Source organism: Neolamprologus brichardi, chromosome 3 (genome assembly GCF_056152115.1).
Source record: "Neolamprologus brichardi isolate AB-2024 chromosome 3, ASM5615211v1, whole genome shotgun sequence".
In the NCBI taxonomy this organism is placed as follows: domain Eukaryota; kingdom Metazoa; phylum Chordata; class Actinopteri; order Cichliformes; family Cichlidae; genus Neolamprologus; species Neolamprologus brichardi.
The window spans coordinates 44399939-44420361 of record NC_142106.1 but is presented as its reverse complement, the minus strand read 5'-3'; the positions used below and the strand labels follow the sequence as shown (position 1 = coordinate 44420361).

The following is a 20423-nucleotide window of genomic DNA, read 5'->3' as shown; positions in this document are numbered from 1 at the left end:
ATTCCTCCCCTGCTACATGATCCATCTCACCACCAGTTAGTGATCAATTGACAACTCAGCACCTCTCTTCACAGTAGTGATAACTACAATATTATTAGGTCTTTCCCTTTCATATATTTACTGTTATCTAGCAATGCGGCATAGTTTTTTTTGCTTTCTTGTGTTTGGGTAGTTTGCACTTTACTTTGATTTGTATTGCGCAAAAGGATGAGAGCATGATGGTAAAGTTCATATGCATGCTTTAGACTAGAGATGGCACGATACCACTTGTCCGATGTCCGATACTGATTCCGATATCATAAATTTGGATATCTGCCGATACCGATATGAATCCGATATAGTGTATTTGGTAATCAATAAAACTGTTTTTGTTTTTTTTTTATATCTTGCTGCATTTTGTATAAGTTCATACTCAAGTTTTAAAAAACAAAAGACTGGAGCTATTCTGTTATACCTGCATGCGAAAAATGTACTCCACCCAAAACATTTTATAGTTCAGCAACACTGATCAATCTAATAAATTTAAACCTACACCATCCTCCCTATTCTGGTATTTTAAAGAGTACTTACCTACCTAACTAATAGGGTTGCAAACTCCCAGCAAAAATATTAGGGAACCACCCCGCCCTTAATTGATGTAATCAACTTTAATTTAATGCAAGTGTAAAACAAATGTACAGAAATCAATTATTTTTCTACAATAATTAAATAGATTCAGCATCTTTCTTCAAAAGAATTGCAGACTGCACAGATGGTATCTTCCCAAAGGAAAAAGTACTATAGCTTACTAGGGTATATTAGATTTATTAGTTACTATATACAATAATAGATTTCTATACATTTAATCAGATGAACACTTTTGTTGTATGATTCAGACAATTATTTATTCAAAGAAAAATATTTATTTGTGCCCTCTTTTCCCTGTTAATGCCAAACCTGCCCCCCCGACAAAACTTTGTTAGACCCACCCCTGCACAGTTACCAGCCATCTGCTATGTAGAAAAGTATCCTGGTGTTAGTTGTCAGAAACAGTTCATAACTTCCCTTCAACTCATTCATGTCACCTAAAAGGTAAACCTGTTTCTCCATCACCTGCTCAGCTCTGATGATTCAGTAAGGACGTCTCCTGGTTTCATCTTCATGTTTCCCTCTCACCACATATCCAAACCGACATCATGACCAGCAGCTTTTACAGCCGTGTCTCCAGCAAACATCAGCCAATACTAGAAAGTAATATTAAATACATTCTAACAACAGCTTATCACGCTTAACCCTTTAAGACCTACCATAGAACCAAGTCCGCCAGAGCTTATATTATATTTTTACATGCTGTAGTGCCATTTTTGGGAGCATTTCAAGTTGCTATACATCAATACAACCATTACAGCCTAGATTTTAATAATATGTAGGAATTAAGTGCATAGTAACTACATAAATTGCAAAAAAGTGCAATAAACTACAAAAAAATTGAAAATCGTTTTTGTTTTTTTAACATATATTTCTAGTTAGAGAAATTTAAGAGGCTTATCCCTCAAAACTGTAAATACAAAAAAGTTGCACAAAATAGTTTCCCACCACAGGAAATTTATTTTGAGTGCCTTCATAGTTTTATTTTTGAAATACACCAATTTTTATACACTGCAGGAAAAACGAAAATAAATATTATAGTGCAAATTTGCAAAAAAGCAGCATATGCATCAAAATAAACTATTTCCAGCAGTGCAATATGAGTCCTAAGCATCCCAGAAACGATACAGAAAGTCATAAAGTCAAAGATAACTTTTAAAAACACCAGTATAGGCTCACTGAGGGCCGGACCGTAAAAAACTACATTTCCGCGAAAATGACGTCACTTCCGGTTTCGGGCAGGTCATGGCGGACATGCGATCGTTCGCGCTGCCGTCTAATCCAATGTAGGAGGTGTTACAAACAGCTGATCGGATCGGCAAAGCGTGTTTCTGGAATATTATGTTTTTGTTGCTGCAAGCGCTTTTTATGCAGTTTTTGCAAAGCTATATGTGGAAGGAAACTGTGACTTAGGACAAGCTGATGGCATAAGATGTAAGTACAACTCCTCAGGTTTCATATGCAAAAAAAAATATTGCGCTAGCTCACGTGGTTGCAGAGCTACCGGGATTTAAAAATAGTTACACAAAACAGAGCGTGCCCGCTCCTACCGGTTTTAAAGGGTTAAACGTGCTGCTGTTGTTTATCCGCTGGTCTCCCCTTTCTAGCACAAAGTGGGCGATAAACAAACAAGAAAGACGCAACTTGCGGCAGAAAAGCCGATCAGCTGATCGTTGATCAGTTTCATGTTTGAAGTAATAACAGGAGAGGAAGGGGGAGAGAATGCGAGAAGTAGATGCAACTGCACAGCAAAGACAGAATAACTCCAGCTTTGTTTCTATTTTTTAATTCTAGCTGAAGTACGGGACAAATCGCTTCCTTTTCACCTCAATATGGAACTCCGATGGCCAGTCCAGCTGTGGCTCAATATATCAGTTGTTAAGCTTAACGTGGAAATACTATGCAAACATTCAGGGATGAATTTACACACTTGCTTTACTTCTCTGGGATAGTTTTCGCCGACATGAAATGCAGCGGTTAGGAAGCATGTAGCGAGGCTCCAAATGCTCCAACAGACCGCCAACAGGTCTCACAGACAACAGTCGCTCTATCACGTGACACATACTGCTCCGATGAGCTGAGCTGAGTTACGCCATGTAGCGCGTTTTGTGAGATGATTTTGTGATACTTCGGATCGGATTACATTTTTTTTTTCTCTCCGATATCCGATCCAGTAATTTAGGTCAGTATCAGACCGATAAGTAATATCGGATCGATCCATCTCTACTTTAGACTGTGCCACTATTTTGCCATGTTGGCCCCCAGGGTGAGGACAGCCACGACACAACCTGCTGCCGCGCCTGTAACCACTCCTTGGGTGGGAGCAGCTGGTGCTTGGCAGGGGCCTGCACCCGTTCTGTTTCCCCAGAGAAGGGTCACTAAGCAACCACCAGACTTACCAACGTCTCACGCACCTCGCCAGCTGGAGGTGGAGAGAGGGTGGAGAGACCCCGGTCTCTAAGGACCAGGGAAGACCTGGGTCGCCGCCCCAGTGGAGCCTGCTCTGCCTGAGTGTAGACAATGCCCGGGGAGGACTAGCTCAGCGTGAGCTGGCGGGACCTGCCAAGCTGGAGACGGAGGTGGATGTGCTGCCCGGTCTGGCCTCTCTTCCATCAGACACGCGGCGGCCACTTGAATGGACACTTTCCTGTCGCTGGGCCGGGGGGCCCTGACTGTCCGTTCACTGTTCACTCTCCCGCTCATGCGCAGGATGGGGGAGCTCAGTCGGGCGATGGGGGTATGTGGCACGGCGTGGTCTGCAGTGCTGCTGCAGGAGAGGCAGACGCACCTAAGCGGCATTCGCAATCACACTTCTCCATCTTCAAAGCTGAACTACGTCCTGCAACGTTATTGTTGTTGTTAGTGTGTGTGGCTGCAAGCTGCAAAGCTGCAGCCGATGTGTAAAACAGCAAACGTGAGAGTTAATACAAGTAAATACTGAAAAGCATGAGATGGTCGTCGGGTCTGCCGTGGTATGTTTACAAGTAGAAAAATAAAGAAGTGAAAAAGAGTGCAGTAGAGAATACATGCTAACTGTCATGAAACAGCTGTGCAGGCAGGCAGGAAAGGACCCAAATGCAAACTCACAGAAAATGGGATTTACACTCAAAATACAGCTTTATTAGCTGAAAGGGAAAAAAGGCAATACAAAAATAAACTGGGACTCTATAAACATGAATACACGAGGAAACACAGGGAGAGACACACTGCCATGAGGGAGATTGCGACACGAGATTGAGGGAGACGCTAAAATAAATACGCAGAAGGATAACGAGGAAATGAGAACACGCGAGCAACACAGCTGACACGAATAACCTTAACGAGACAGGGGAAGCAAAACTGAACAAAACATGGAAACACAAGACCTTTAAAATAAAACAGGAAACAGAGGAACATGATGCAGGAGTGGAGGAGAGGCAGACGGGATAGAGCGAGGGAACACGAGGGAGTGTGAGGGAGGACGGGAGAGAGACATGACGCGAAGGGAGACAAAACATCATAACATGTCACATGGACTGGGAAGACACAACACTCGGGAAAACAAGAAAGTCTAAGGAGATAAACATAGATGGGAAACATGGAATGACACACACACAAGGAAGGGAACATGGGCATGGTGTGTATGTGTTTAGGACTAACACACCTAAACACATACACACAGAAGGTGGCACAGAGGGCAAAGACATGAGGGGAGCCTAAATGTACAAAGGTCGACATAGACACAACATAGACCACTAAGAATAATAAAGCATAACACACAAAGTCATAAAAACACAAGAAACACAAAATGATGAGTTGCAGAGAATATCCTGACTGCCAAAAGGTGAAAGGAGGGTTACACCCTAAAAAGGTTGCCATTTTTCCACCAGGTTAACACAGAGCTGTTTTTTTGGACAGTGAATGATGCCCATCTCTGAGTGGCAGGCAAACTAGGATGTAAATGAAGGACTAAGTGAACTCAAAAAGGCAGCTTTAATACTGAACGCTTTCCAGAAAACAGAACAACACAAAACTCACATAAAGCAAGAGCCACATATTCACAGTGTAGGAACGAGGTGATTTGGAGCAGAACAAAACAAGAAGTATGTTTTGTACTGGCTTATTTCTTCAAAACATTGATTCAGCAAGGTAAATGGTAAATGGCCTGTATTTGTATAGTGCTTTTCTAGTCCCTAAGGACCCCAAAGCGCTTTACACATTCAGGCCGCATTTGTAGGCCGATTACATCACAGCAACGCACTAAAGGCTGTCCAAATTCGTAGACTCCTCCGAATGCAGCCAACAAATGCGTCTTCCTTTTCCCGGAATTTGAAGGATGGGTCTGGTGTGTCCTTCGTAGCCCACACAGGATTCATAGCGCGGCCCAGCCAAACTCCAGTTTCCAACAATGGTGGCCGCTACTAAGTTTTAAAATTACTCTTATTAATCTTTCTGGGCTACAAAATAAACTTTTAACATATTTTCAGTGGGTGTGTAAACTTCAAATATATGCTCGGTTTATCAAGATATTGCATATTTGCAAAAGTGCTTCGACATTTTCGGAGACGTCTGTTACCCACCAGCTCGATAGCTAGCTGAGAGCTTTAGGGTCACTGAAGCCGCCAAGAACGGCACAACTCCCGGCACAACTCCCGGCACATCATTTTCAGTACACTGGTTACATTTTTTTACACTGGTTGCCTGTCGATTTTAGAATTCATTTTAAAATTTTATTGTTTGCTTTTAAAGTTTTAAATGGCCTGACTCCCACTTACCTGTCAATTCAATTCAATTTTATTTATATAGCGCCAAATCACAACAAAAGTCGCCTCAAGGCACTTCATAGATACAGAGAAAAACCCAACAATCATATGACCCCCTATGAGCAAGCACTTTGGCGACAGTGGGAAGGAAAAACTCCCTTTTAACAGGAAGAAACCTCCGACAGAACCAGGCTCAGGGAGGGGCGGCCATCTACACCAATACACTCCACAAAGGTCTCTTAGATCAACTGACCAGTCACTTCTTGCTGTCCCCATGCCGAGACTGAAACACCAGAGGGACCAAGCTTTTGCTGTTGTGTCCCCCAAATCATGGAATAAGCTGCCCCTCCATATGGGGGCGATTGTGGCCTTTCAATGAACTTAAACTGTATGCAGAAAAGTAAACGTCTTGCTAAAATATAAAAACATGAACTTGCAATAGGACATTTAAAGGTGTGAAGTCTTAGAGTTTGAGATAACGAACAAGACAGTCTGGTTTCTACAGCTATAATGAAAATTATAACGTCAAGGCTGCTTCCGCTCATCTCATGGTACACAAGTGCACATAGACTCTTATCAGACCTACTAAGGATAAGATACTTTATCAGCACACAAATGATTATATATATATATATCTAAGCATAAATGATTATATGTTTCTAAGCACAAATGACAAGAATAAAAAATGTCAATTCCAACAGTGTGTGTGAATTAGTGGATGACTGGATGTGTAAAGGTTCATCTTGACAGGAAGTTAGGGGATCATTGAACTTATTATCGTGGCGAATGTGGCTCAAGAGTTGGCAGTTCGTCTTGTAATCAGAAGGTTGGCGATTCGAGCCCCACCTCTGACAGTCTCTGTCGTTGTGTCCTTAGGCAAGACGCTTCACCCGATGCCTACTGGTGGTGGTCAGAGGGCCCGGTGGTGCCAATGTCCGACTGGATGTGTAAACGCTTTGGGGTCCTTAGGGACTAGTAAAGCGCTATACAAATACAGGCCATTTACCATTTTACCATCCATATTAGAATGGCCTCAACACTTGAAATCTTATAATCACTTTAAAAAAACACACCTTTTTTCCAAGGCTTTTTAAGAGCACTACCAGAGTAAGCTTGAAGTCAGTTTTGATCTTCTTTTTTCATTCATGTATTTATTTTATTGTTATTGATATTTATTTATTTGTCTGTTTAATGTATGGCTTTTAACTTTTATCTGAGTTTTTTGCTGGAAAGCACTTTGGTCAACGATGTTGTTTTAAATTCATCTATTAATAAAGTGGGATTGGATTGGAATGTTAAAAAACAACATGCAGGTGAAAGTCATCATCAACAGGAACACATGTGAGACTACTACTCACAATAATATTATACATTCTAACACAAAAACTAAGCCTAAGCATTTTAAATACAGTAAATACCACCACAAAAACCTAATCATATCACGAACACAAAACCATAAAATAGGGAGTCAAAACAAATATCCAATACTGAGCCCACCATAATAAAGAATCAAAACTTCAAATGATAAAAAAAACCTCAACCCCAACAACAAATGTAAACAGACAACTAAAAATGACTTCAAAACTTCAAAAGTACATAAAACCCAAAATCAAATTTTCTACTGGAATCACATTTACAGGAATTTCAAAAATATGCAAGTGATCAAATGCTGTTAGCAGTTAAATCATTTTTCTTTCAGACCAAAGAGAAGATGCCAAAATCATCACTATAGCAGAAAAGTAATACTATAAAACTTAATTTCTGCTGTTTACTTTATACCGGAGTACACACATTCATCCTGGGTGTTGCTCGTCTGTCTTCTTGCTCCTTTCGTCCTAATTTTTCTCAAAGCAACATAATGAAGGTTGTCCTCTTGGGTGCTCTGGACACCAAAAGACTCAAAATAACAATTCAACAAGAAATGTAATTTCCTACAAACACATGAACTTCCACACTTTAAAACTCACCTCTAAATTTACAGAATCATTTGCGTTTGAGTCTGCTGAGAAATAAAAGGAAATAATTTAAACTTAAATGCCACTATTTTTAAACACAAGAGTAAAATATGAAAACAGATTCTAACCTCTGGATTGGCAGTTGTTGCTCTTTTTCATCTTATACACTAAAAAAGTTGATAACATGCTGATGATGGTGGTGAGCGTTAAAGCTGCGCTTAAGAAATACATCAGGGCAGGAGAATCTGTAAATCCTACGAATGACAGAGCTTTTTAGCTTTTCTTCCTGAGTTCATCAAATATGATCTGCTCCTATTTATAATAGCATGTGAGTCACCTCTGCTGGAAAAGTGACTTACCCCCAAAGTCCAGCTTGGTCCCGTTTCCAAACAGTATGTGTCCACATAGGGCGACAGCACAGTAGTAGATCCCAGCGTGAGACACATTCAGGCTCTCTATTCTCAAGTTATAGACACAGGTGTGTGTTCTTTTGTTGTCTTTCCTCTCACACTGATCATTCCTGACTCCATGGGTGTAAATGAGTCCTGGTTGAGAGTCTTCAGAGTCTTTGAACCAGTAAACACTGTGTTCTCCATCACAGCTCAGCATAGTGTGCACCATACAGTGCAGACTTACAGAGCCTCCTGGCTGGATGGTCTCAGATGCTGACTGATGAACTAAAGCTCGTATGTTTAAATCTAAATCATTGACACTGACAATAATGGTCTCTAAGAATGTTGATGTGCGGAAATAGGAACGTATACAGTAGTAAGTTGCTGAGTCTGAAACATTTAAGTCTGAGATAATCAAATGTTTTTTTCTTTTTTCATTATCTAGTCTGAAACGTGCACTATTGTTGAATGGATAATGAAATTTTACAAAATCGGTTTCTGACTTATAGAAGGTAGAAATGAGTTTTGGTTTCTCTCCTAAAGTTTGTTTATACCAGTAAAAAATTGCAGCAACATTCTGTTCATAGTAACAATGTAAAGTCACTCTGTCTCCAGATTTAGCTGATATAAAACGTGCTTCTTCATGAACAGAGGAGGATACATACATGTTGTTCTTCTGAGCTGTGGTGAAATGAAAGACAAAGCAAATACACATTGTGGAACATGACAGCTGAGAAAAAAGAGCTTAGAATAGAATTAAAATTAGATTGTGGTTAAAGACAAACTTACCAATTACACCCAAGAACAAACATATCAGATAGAAGACAATGTGTGCAGATGCCATTGTTCCAAACAGGCGTACTAAATAAAAGAATGGGGACTCTTCACTTTTAAGATTGAAGATTAGATTTTACTGGCCAATCAGAAGTTACACAGTATATGGAAAACTAGATCACATGATCAGTGACATCTGTAGTGTTAAACTTAGTAGCTGAGATGATGTCTCACTAACTCACTAAATATCCTTTAGACAATGTGTTTGTGTGGGGCAGTGTGAGACCCATAGTTAATAACTTTGAAATATTTCATGTATATAAAAATGGTGAATAAACTACACAACCACACAAAATACGCCACTATCTTTTTTAATAGTTTTCTTGTTAAAAACATTGTAGGATTTTTTTTGTTATCTTTTTGAATTTGTGTTTAGGATTTTCTGTCATTTGAAGTTGTGACTCTTGTTTGTGTCAGGTTGAGTTTTGGATATCCATTTTTATTCCTTTGTTATTTAATTGTAACTTTCCATCCATCCATTCATTTTCATCCGTTTATCTTTGACTGGGTCGTGGGGGCAGAAGCCTAAGAAGAGAAACCCAGACCTCACTCTCCCCGGCCACCTCCTCCAGCCTGTCCCGGGAAATACCAAGGCGTTCTTAGCCTAGCCAAGAGACATAATATCTCAAGCATGTCCTGGTCTCCTCCCAGTGGGAGGTGCTGGGAACACCTCACCCATAAACCAACCATAAGTGAGGGTAGGGACATAGAACGACCAGTAAACTGAGCCACCATAGCAATCCATCTCTCGATCTCCTGCTCCTCACACCTCTGTTGGATTCTGGAGTTGATGATCTCTTGTCCAGAGGCTTCTGCCAGGCATTATACATTTCGGTGCACCAGGTCTGTCCAGCATCCTTCCCCGCCACCTGATCCAACTCACCACCAGTTGGTGATCAGTTGACAGCTCAGCACCTCTCTTGACCGTAATTATAACTACAATATTATTAGGTCTTTCCTTTTCCTATATTTACTGTTTTCTAGCAATGAGGCCTAGTTTTTTTTTTTTTTTTGTTATCTTGTGTTTGGGCAGTTTGCACTTTACCATCACGATCTCATCCTTTAGTGCAACACAAATAAAAGTAAAGTTCATATCCATGCTGTACACTGCACCACAATTTTCCAGACAGACTAACAATTCTTGTTTGGCTCTCGGAGGAGGCGGGCGCACTTTTTCTCCTCTCCCTTATCTTCCCTGCTTATGTCCTTGTCTAGTCTCGTGTTTTTTTTGTATTTTCTCTGGAACACTCTCTCACAGTCTGTTCTCTAAAACCTAAAAGAAGAATTATCGATTGGATCAACTGGTCCCTAAATGCAATTGACACCCCTTTCTCAACGAGAAGTTTGGGCTCGGGTGAGCCTGAGTGCTGAAGATATCTACCTATTCGGAACCATGGTAAAAGGGTTCTGGTTCAGAACCAGGCTGTTCAAACCCCCACAAGGCTGCCCGCTGGGATTGGAACGATGGGAGAGGCGTGAGTTTCTAAAAATGGGCTCATTGAGTCAGCACGGATAAGATCTTGGAGAGGCTACGGCTGCTGTGAATACTCAGAATAAGATCTCTGACTGCAGACTGGATACATCTCGGAAGGGCTAGCTCGGAATAGCATCTCTCTGAGCGCAAATTGGATGACATCTTGGGGAGGCACACTGCCGTGAGTTCTCAGAAATCGGCTCCTTGAGCACAAGAAATGACAACATCACAGAACGCAAGTATGGCGAAGCTCGCGGCTCTCCAACGGGAGATTGAGAGACCAGTGTTGGACTGTAGAACTGCTTTGAAATTCATATGAGCTGTTCGCACTAAAGTAAAAAGCACCATCACTTATGCGGATACCCTCTCGGTGCCAGCTGCGGTCTCAAGGCCGGAGCTGAACAAAACTCCCTGATAACGACTGTGTTTAGTCTGTTCCTTCCCATTCCATGCAAAGCCACCTGGGTTGGCTGGAAGACTGTTTACTTAGCCTGGCAGGGCGAAGGACACTGTCTCAGCTGAACTATGGACACACACACATACATATACTGATACTGATAAGCATTCACTGACGCATCACCCTCCCTACCCCAGATCCAACGCCACCTCCAACGCTTACCTCCCCTCTGATGTGGACATCGGGTCAGTTGGAGGCGCAGTCGAAAGATTGCAGCTCAGATGTACACACTGGAACTCTTTCCCATGTTGCTGTCTGTGTTTATTGTGCTATGGTGTGTTGATATCTGTGCATTCCTGTATTATCCTTCTGTGTTACACATTTCGATGTTTTTTTTCCCCTTGCTACCTAGCCTGACCTGTCTCCCCAATGTGATATTTGTGTATTGTATGTACGGTCGGCAAGGTCTGTCATCTCGGTTGTGGGCAAAAGACGTGCAACTGACAAATAAAGGCTATCTCATCATCAATTCCAAGAAATTGAAGTTCTGAACGACATAATTTTAATGGAGTGGGGTTTTTTTATTCATGGAAACCAGCTGCATCAAAGCCTTACATCATACATCTAAATGCACCGCATCAGATGCAGTGGCGTAAGGCATGCCACCACTGGATGCCAGAGGAGTGGAGATGTCTTCTCTGCAGGGACAGATCACACTTCTCCGTCGGACAATCTGATGGTAAAGTCTGGACTTCACAGGTGTGAGGAGAACAGTACTTGCCTGACTGCCCTCTACCAAGTGTAAAGTTTAGTGGAGGGGGATTATGATGTGGGGTTGTTTTTCAGGATCTCAACACAGCCTCAGTGATAGAACTGTTAATGCTTCAGCACACCAAGACATGTTGGACAATTTCATGCTTCCAACTTTGTGAGAACAGTTTAGGATGGTGATCATTAATCACAGTACAGATATATGAGATTTTTTGCCTCATGGGATCTGTACACGTTTTAGTGGTTAATTTATCTCTCATAGTAATTTATGCCATGTATACACCACAGAGAGCCTTGGTTCCCAACCAGCTTACTCTGCCAAAATCCCCCAAAATTACACAACGTAATCAGCCACACTCTTTTGCTCTTGTTGCAAATGGAACAAATAAGCTGTTGTCGCAGGCATAGTCTGCAGCATTGGGCTCATTTCCTCATCAAAGACACTCCTGAACTCATTGGTAAACTCAGCACAACACAAATCCTTGCTGTAGTTGAGAATGGGCTAAGCCCATCTGAGAGTCCTTCCTCTGAGGAGGTAAACAAGGTAAGAACTCTTTCATTCATCTGCCGAGTAAGTGAGACAAATGTGTCTAAATACCAGTGCACACTGTGTGAGGAAACACACAGTGGTTTTTACACACTCACACTGATATATGAGAGAGGGAAAACGTGGAGGAGACAGAAAGAAAATGGCATGTCAATCCTAGATATACAAGAATATAATTTTAGAAAAAAAAAAGCATACCATAATAAGACAACCACAAGACACAAACTATGGGAAAGAGTAGAAAAATACAGAAGTGGAAAGAGTGTAGTGGAGAAGACATGATAAGTTCACTATGGGAAATCTCCCAGCAGCCTGAACCTATAGGAGTGTAACTGAGGGTTGGCTCTTGGTCTCTGGTTTCTACATTTCTTTCTTTTCCTTCACTTTCCAATTCATAGTTGCAGAGAATATCCCAACTGCCATTGGCTGAAAGGAGGGTTACACCCTGAACAGGTTGCCATTTTTCCGCCAGGTTAACACAGAGCCATTTTTGGACACTGAATAATTGTCACAGTCTCGTTGAGGCAGACTGCATGGAGTAAGGAGTGGACCCAAAATGCAGACACAAATAAACATGAAACAAAACTTGATATAAACAAAAAGTGAGCTGTTTATTGAGGGCTGGCAAAAAAAATGACAAACAAAGAGGGCAAGGGAAAAACTGAAACCTAAACTGGGTGAACTAAAGCACAACATAAAAGACCCTGATAAGAACACAGATAATCTTGGACATGAATACGTGAGTCGTGGAGCATGGAAACCTTGAAGCATGGCATTGAAAACAACAGACGACCTGACAAAGACTGAATGAGAAAACACAGACTAAATACACACAGCAGACTAATGAGGGAAGAGGGAACACATGGGGAAACAGCATAAACAAATGACCATAACGATGTCACAGGGGAAGTGTAAAACTAAACACAATGAACACAGGAGCTCTTCAAAATAAAACAGGAAACGTAATGAAAAGCAGACATGACAACATGAACTTGATAACAAAAGACATGCAGACGTGAAACACATAAAGGACAATGGAGATGTAACACTGGGGTTGAAAACATAAAGGGAATCTAATAAACAAATGAACTTAGCGCACCTAAATAACTTAAACATAAACATTAACATCCAAATAAAGTAAAACATAAAACTCTGGGTCAACAGACCCAGGAACGTGACAATGATGTCCATCTCTGAGTGGCAGGCAACGTAGGACGTAAATGAAGGACTCATTAAGCATTAAGTGAACTCAAAAAGGCAGCTTTAATACTGAACACTTTCCAAAAAACAGAAAAATACAAAACTCAGATAAACCAGGAGGGACTCACATATTCACAATATAGGAACGAGGTGGGATAATAAGGCTGGAGACTGAAGTGGGGACTACGTGGCTGGTGGTAGTGCAGGTGAGCAGGGAGGCTGAGGCCCAGAAAAATGAACTGAGGTAAAATAGAAAGTTAGGCAGATTGATGCACAGAAAACTTGGGAAAACTGGGAATGGCTGGGCAGTGAGCGTCAAGAACTGAAAGGAAGCAGAAGAGAAGGCGATCGTGAATGTCCTGCTAATCAAAGTAGCACAAAAAAGATGGTTGGCCTGTTACCACCTGAGACTGAGACAATAATTTGACACCCAAGAGCTGTCACACTACTACTTAAATAGAAGAGGTAAGAGAGAGGGAAGGACCTGTCCCGGCCAACTTAGTCTTTCTGTGCTCTTCCATTTTCTCCTCTATAGCTCCTCTTTTCCAAAGCTTTCCTCAGCTTGGTTCTGCTGGAGATCTCTTCCTTTTAAAAGTGAGTATTGCTGCTCATTGGGGATTATTGTTGGGATACTCTCTATTAAAGCAGGATCTTTACATTTCAAAGCACCTTGAGTTGACTGTTGGATTGAATTGGCAATATTTACATAAAACTGAATTGTAAATATCCAACACTGATTTTTACTGCTTTAACTGTTCAAAACATGGATTCAACAAGATGCTGAAAACCTTGCTCAGACATATTGGTCCATACTGATATGATAGCATCTGCTGTATATTTGGAATCTGCACATCCCCAATGTGAATCTCCCATTCCACCACATCCTAAAAATGCTCTTTGCGACTGGAATCTGATGACTGAGGAGGCCATTTGAGTACAGTTTTATGTTTCCATGTTTCAAGTACTTTACAAATACAGTGTGTTTATCCTTCATGTGAATGATGCCAAGCCTGTCATAGTTTGAAGAATTAATAATGCAAGTGTAGGCCTGAAGGCTGACAGAAAGCTAATCTTTTATCAGGTTGCAAACAGAATTACAAAATAGAAAAAAATCCAAAAATCATTTTAGAGATCCTCAGAAACCAGAGAGAGCAGAGGGTGGAGATAGACAGCGACAGAGACAAAGAAGAAAGGGAAGACAGGACTATAAATACTAACTGGGAATGTTAAACTGGTCAGAAATAACATGCAGGTGAAAGTCTTATAAACGGGAACACTTGGGAGACTTCTACTTCTACAATAATATTTTACATTTTTACACAAAAACTAAGCCTCATCATTTGAATACAGTAAATACCGCCACAAAAACCTAATCATATCACAAGCATACAACAATAAAATATAGAAGTATCCAATATTAAACTTACCAAAATTAAGAATCAAAACTTCAAATGATAAAAAACAGTCAACACAACAACAACTTCAAAGAGACAACTAAAAATTACAGAACCTCAAAAATACATCAAACCCAAAATCCAAAACAAATTATCTACTGGAATTACATTTACATGACTTTATGTAATACTATAAATCTTAATTTCTACTGTTTACTTTATACCGGAGTACACACACGTATCCTGGGTGTTGCTCGTCTGTCTTCTTGCTTCTTTCGTCCTAATTTTTCTCAAAGCAACATAATGAAGGTTGTCCTCTTGGGTGCTCTGGACACCAAAAGAATCAAGATAACAATTCAACAAGAAATGTAGTTTCCTACAAACACATGAACTTCTACACTTTAAAACTCACCTCTAAATTTACAGAATCATTTGCGTTTGACTCTGCTGAGAAATAAAAGGAAATGATTTAAACTTAAATGCCACTATTTTTAAACACAAGAGTAAAATATGAAAACAGATTCTAACCTCTGGATTGGCAGTTGTTGCTCTTTTTCATCTTATACACTAAAAAAGTTGATAACACGCTGATGATGGTGGTGAGCGTTAAAGCTGCGCTTAAGAAATACATCAGGGCAGGAGAATCTGTAAATCCTACGAATGACAGAGCTTTTTAGCTTTTCTTCCTGAGTTCATCAAATATGATCTGCTCCTATTTATAATAGCATGTGAGTAACCTCTGCTGGAAAACTGACTTACCCCCAAAGTCCAGTTTGGTCCCGTTTTCAAACAGTATGTGTCCACATAGGGCGACAGCACAGTAGATCCCAGCGTGAGACACATTCAGGCTCTCTATTCTCAAGTTATAGACACAGGTGTGTGTGCTTTTGTTGTCTTTCCTCTCACACTGATCATTCCTGACTCCATGCGTGTAAATGAGTCCTGGTTGAGAATCTTCAGAGTCTTTGAACCAGTAAACACTGTGTTCTCCATCACAGCTCAGCATAGTGTGCACCATACAGTGCAGACTTACAGAGCCTCCTGGCTGGATGGTCTCAGAAGCTGACTGATGAACTAAAGCTTGTATGTTTAAATCTGAATCATTGACACTGACAATAATGGTCTCTAAGAATGTTGATGTGTAGAAATAGGAACGTATACAGTAGTAAGTTGCTGAGTCTGAAACACTTAAGTCTGAGATAATCAAATGTTTTTTTCTTTTTTCATTATCTAGTCTGAAACGTGCACTATTGTTGAATGGATGATGAAATTTTACAAAATCGGTTTCTGACTTATAGAAGGTAGAAATGAGTTTTGGTTTATCTCCTAAAGTTTGTTTATACCAGTAAAAATGTGCAAAAACATTATGTTCATAGTAACAATGTAAAGTCACACTGTCTCCAGATTTGGCTGATATAAAACGTGCTTCTTCATGAACAGAGGAGGATAAATGCATGTTGTTCTTCTGAGCTGTGGTGAAATGAAAGACAAAGCAAATACACATTGTGGAACATGACAGCCGAGAAAAAAGACCTTAAAAGAATTAGATTGTGGTTAAACACAAACTTACCAATTACACCCAAGAACAAACATATCAGATAGAAGACAATGTGTGCAGATGCCATTGTTCCAAACAGTCGTACTGAATAAAAGAATGGGGACTCTTCACTTTTAAGATTGAAGATTAGATTTTACTGGCCAATCAGAAGTTACACAGTATATGGAAAACTAGATCACATGATCAATGACCTCTGTAGTGTTAAACTTAGTAGCTGAGAAAAAAACAGAAGAACATCATGATTTAGATCAGAGGTGAGATATATTAGATGTCAACTCGCTAAATATCCTGTACACATTGTGTGTGTGGGGGGCAGTGTGAGACCCATAGTTTATCACTTTGAAATATTTAATATATTTTAAAAAAACATGAAAAAAAATACATAACCACGCAAAGTATGCTAGTAGCTTTTTTAATTGTTTTCATGTTAAATAAATGTTTGGAATTTTTGAAGTTTGTGTTTAGGATTTTCTGTCATTTGAAGTTGTGACTCCTGTTTTTGCCAGGTTCTTCTTTCTTCTTTTCTTCCACTTATCCGGGACTGGGACGCATGGGCAGCAGCCTAAGTAGAGAAGCCCAGACCTTACTCTCTCTGGCCACCTCCTCCAGGTTGTCCTGGAGGAGGTGGCCAGGCGTTCTCAGCCGAGCAACATAATCTCTCAATCTTGTCCTGGTCTCCTCCCAGTGGGAGGTGCCCGGAACACCTCACCCGTAAACCAACCATAAATGAGGGTAGGGACGTAGAATGACCAGTAAATTGAGCCACAGCACCAATCCATCTGCTGATCTCCCGTTCCCTTCCCCCAGGATGTTGTCGAAGCTCTGCCACAGTCTGGAGTTAAAGATCACACGGACGGGGCTTCTGCCAGGCATTCTTCCCCCACCACCTGATCCAACTCACCACCAGCTGGTGATCAGTTGACAGTTGAGCACCTCTTTTCACCGTAGTGATAACTACAATATTATTAGGTCTATCCCTTTCCTATATTTACTGTTTTCTAACACTTAATTATCTCAGACCTAAGTGTTTCAGGCTACACTCTCAACAGGTTGCCATTTTTCCGCTAAGTCAACACAGAGCTGTTTTTGGACAGTGAATGATGTCCTTCTTTGTGTGGCAGGCAAAGTAGGACGTAAATGAAGGACTCATTAAACATTAAGTGAACTCAAAAAGGAAGCTTTAATGCTGACCACTTTGCAAAAAACAGAAAAATACATAACTCAGATAAAGCAGGAGCCACTTATTTACAGTCTAGGAACGAGGTGGGATACATAAGGCTGGAGATTTTAGTGGGGACCATGTGGACCGGTGGTAGTGCAGGTGAGCGGGTAGCCTGAGGCCCAGAAGAAATGAACTGAGGTAAAATGGAAAGGTAGGCAGGTTGATGCCCAGATAACTTCAGGCTTAGAATGGCTGGACAGTGAGCATCACAAACTGCCAGAACACCGAAGGCGATCCATGAATGTCCTGCTAATCAAAGTAGTACATAAAAGATGGTTGGCCTGTTACCACTTGAGAATGAGACAATAATCCGACACCCAAGAGCTGTCACACTACTCCTTAAATAGCCTAGCAAATGATGCCTGATGCTCTGCAGGTGCATCAGCAACACCCTGATGATCACAACCATGACCGCCTGCACTAAAAAAGGAAAAGACACACAAGACAATAGAACACATGCAGTCCCAAATCCTAACATAAACTGATGAAAACATGACGAAAGGCATGGGAAACACAGGGGAAGCATGATAACTAAGAAAAGTCTATAAAGTGTTGGGTTTTTTGTGTGTTTTTATGAGAGAAGACAAAGGTGCTCAAATGATAAGTTTTCACAATTTATTATTAAATGGTTAGAATGTCAAATTAGTTTTACATGGCATGGTGGACTGCCGTCTCTCTGGCTTGGAGGCAAAAGCTGCCACACGCAAGCAGTAAACACTTTTATTGCGTGTGGTAAAAACAGAGCGTTAACATGATTGGTCAAAAGTTGGAGAAAATCCTTTAGACCCCATGTCCTGCATATGTTTCATCTCCTGCACCTTTCAGACATCTCCCTTTATGGAGATGACAGTTCTGCAGGCAACACTCCCATCACCATGGCAACCACCTCTTTTCCTTTCTGTAGAGTTAGAAAAGGGGGAAAAGAGCATTCCCTAATAACCAAAATGTATTGCCCTGTTTTCCGCTAGCAGAGTCAGCCTTAAAGTTTTATACCTTCTGGTGCCATCACCAGCCCTAACAGACCCTTCACACATTCCTTAGAGACAGGACTAGACCAGGGGCGTGAACACAAGGGAGGTAAGAATACACAGGGATTCAAAGAATACAGTATAGACTGAATCTAAGAAAAGGCTAGATATTAAAAAAACAAAAAACAAAATTGGGAATCTAAATATAACCGTGAAGAAGAACCAGGACATGTCGAAATCAGGTAGACTCGAAACACCAAGTGTTAGAACCAGTGTTTGGAGGTGTGACATTGGTGTTTGACCTTTTTGTTTTTTAGATTAGATTAGAAGAAACTTTATTAATCTCTCGGGTTCCTCCTGGAAATTCCAGGCAGTGACCAGGCAGATGGACCCCTGCCTGGTCACAACCTGCTGCTTGACACTGGAGTAAACACATTTGTTGGGCAGGTTAATGCTTAAAGCAGCGCAGTGGAGGTTGTCCGCATCATGGCTATCCTGGTAAAAACAAATTTGAAATATTTTTTATTCCAGAAACTGTAATTTGATCTACCTCTCAAAGTAATATGTGCTAAAATATTTTTTAATATTACTTTAATCTGAACAGATGAAACGTACCTCTGCAGAGGGAGTTGAAAGTCTTGCTTGTTGATGGCCTGAATGTAAAATACAAAAACAGCAGTCTCACTTAAAAGTCCAAATCAGTGAATAAAAGCTGTCAAATGCAGCACTTTTTTCCAGTACCTGATTTGAAGTTGTTTCTTTTGCTCATCTTGTAGAGAAGAAAAGCCAGCAAAACAACCAGGGTGGAGGTAAAAGTCAATGCTCCACTCAAGACGTACACCAAGACAAGAGATTTTGCCTCATCTGTAAAGAGCCAAGTATTCTGAGAACAGACTTCTCTATATTTTAGGTTTTCTTTTCAGATAGATAATAAAATAACAGTCACAGATTTGGGTTCTATACTGCTACTTACCTCCAAACACCAGCATGGTTCCTCCTCCAAACAGTATGTGTCCACATGAGGCGACAGCACAGTAGTAGATCCCAGCATGAGACACATTCAGGCTTTCCATTGTCAAGTTATAGACACAGGTGTGTGTTCTTTCGTTAGCTTTCCTCTCACACTGATCATTCCTGCCACCACGGGTGTAAATGAGTCCTGGCTGAGATTCTTCAGAGTCTTTGAACCAGTAAATACTGTGTTCTCCATCACAAGTCCCAGTGTATACTGTACAGTTCAGAGTCACAGAGCTTCCTGGCTGGATGGTCTCAGAAGCTGATTGTTGGACCACAGCCTTGATGTTAAAGTCTGAATCTTTAACACCAACAGTAATGCTCTCTGACAATGTTGATGTGTGTAAATACGAACATATACAGTAGTAAGTTCCTGAGTCTGAAATGTGCACATCCGAGATTATTAAGTTGTTTTGACTTGTTTGAGTATCCAGGGTGAAGCGTGGATCACTCTTGAATTCACTGTGAAATGTGGCATTTTGTTCATATACATAGAAGGTAGAAATGAGCCTTGGTTTCTCTGCCAATGTTTGCTTATACCAGTAAAACCGTGGAGTTACACCATTTTTACTGTAACAATGCAAAGTCACACTGTCCCCAGTTTTAACTGACATGAAACGTCTTTCTTGAGGAACAGACGAGAAGAACTCCTGGTTGTTCACCTGAGCTAAAGTAAAATAAAAGACAGAGCAAATACATTTTATAGACCCTTAAAAGCATGGAAATATATTCAGACTGCAGTTTCAAAACCATAAACTCACCTATTTCCCCTAAGAGCAAACATGTTAGACAAAAGACAAACGTTGCAGGTGTCATTGTCTTTAAATAATCCTGCTGAATAAAAAGAATCTCAAACCCGTCTCCAGAAGACTGTGTGTGATTGGCCAAGCAGAAGTGTCACAGTATGTCTTTTAAGGAAAGATGATCACATGTTCAGAGCAGCCAATAGTGTTAGACTTCATGATTGAGGCAAAAAAGAAAACTAAAACTGTTTATAAATAAAGAAAACAGCACTGATCAATCAACTCTTTGTACACATTTTTCTTAAAAATTCTAAAGGCCCGTCTTTCATATGAGTATGTGGACCAGGGATTTCCCCCATCTCTATCTGTTGATTTTCAGGCATGGAGGAACAAATGAACCCTCCATAGGAAAAAAGCAAAGACGATATCAGACACGGTGGTTGAGGCCTGATGGACCGGTTTGAGTGTTTCCGAACTGCTGACTTAATACAAAAATATGATAGTGAGTGATTTTACCATTCACGTAGATGCTGAAAACAACAACCTAAACACTGCATTTAATTAGCTAGACTCAAAATGTAAATG

General features: G+C 40.6%; 3 protein-coding genes across 5 annotated transcripts; all 3 read right to left on the bottom strand.

Moving 5' to 3' along the window:
• Positions 1–7137: 7137 nt before the first annotated feature.
• On the bottom strand, positions 7138–8560 carry LOC148104346 (uncharacterized). Of its 2 annotated transcripts, XM_087837719.1 has the most exons (5): positions 8506–8560; positions 7684–8397; positions 7453–7578; positions 7337–7368; positions 7138–7251 (listed from the first exon to the last, which is right to left on the bottom strand). In XM_087837719.1, the coding sequence occupies exons 1-5, from the start codon at positions 8558–8560 to the stop codon at positions 7138–7140; spliced, it is 1041 nt and encodes a 346-aa protein (XP_087693845.1). The 2 variants fall into 2 exon arrangements, with proteins under 2 accessions (XP_087693845.1, XP_087693846.1); XM_087837720.1 differs by lacking the exon at positions 8506–8560 and having other exon boundaries at positions 7337–7371; positions 7684–8465.
• Positions 8561–14546: 5986 nt separating this feature from the next.
• Positions 14547–15958, bottom strand: LOC148104345 (uncharacterized). 2 transcript variants are annotated; one of them, XM_087839394.1, is made up of 5 exons: positions 15904–15958; positions 15093–15803; positions 14862–14987; positions 14746–14777; positions 14547–14660 (listed from the first exon to the last, which is right to left on the bottom strand). In XM_087839394.1, the coding sequence occupies exons 1-5, from the start codon at positions 15956–15958 to the stop codon at positions 14547–14549; spliced, it is 1038 nt and encodes a 345-aa protein (XP_087695520.1). The 2 variants fall into 2 exon arrangements, with proteins under 2 accessions (XP_087695520.1, XP_087695521.1); XM_087839395.1 differs by lacking the exon at positions 15904–15958 and having other exon boundaries at positions 14746–14780; positions 15093–15837.
• A 3088-nt stretch (positions 15959–19046) lies between these two features.
• LOC118453634 (uncharacterized) lies at positions 19047–19911 on the bottom strand. Its single transcript, XM_087839396.1, has 2 exons — positions 19857–19911; positions 19047–19762 (listed from the first exon to the last, which is right to left on the bottom strand). The coding sequence occupies exons 1-2, from the start codon at positions 19909–19911 to the stop codon at positions 19047–19049; spliced, it is 771 nt and encodes a 256-aa protein (XP_087695522.1).
• Positions 19912–20423: the final 512 nt, after the last annotated feature.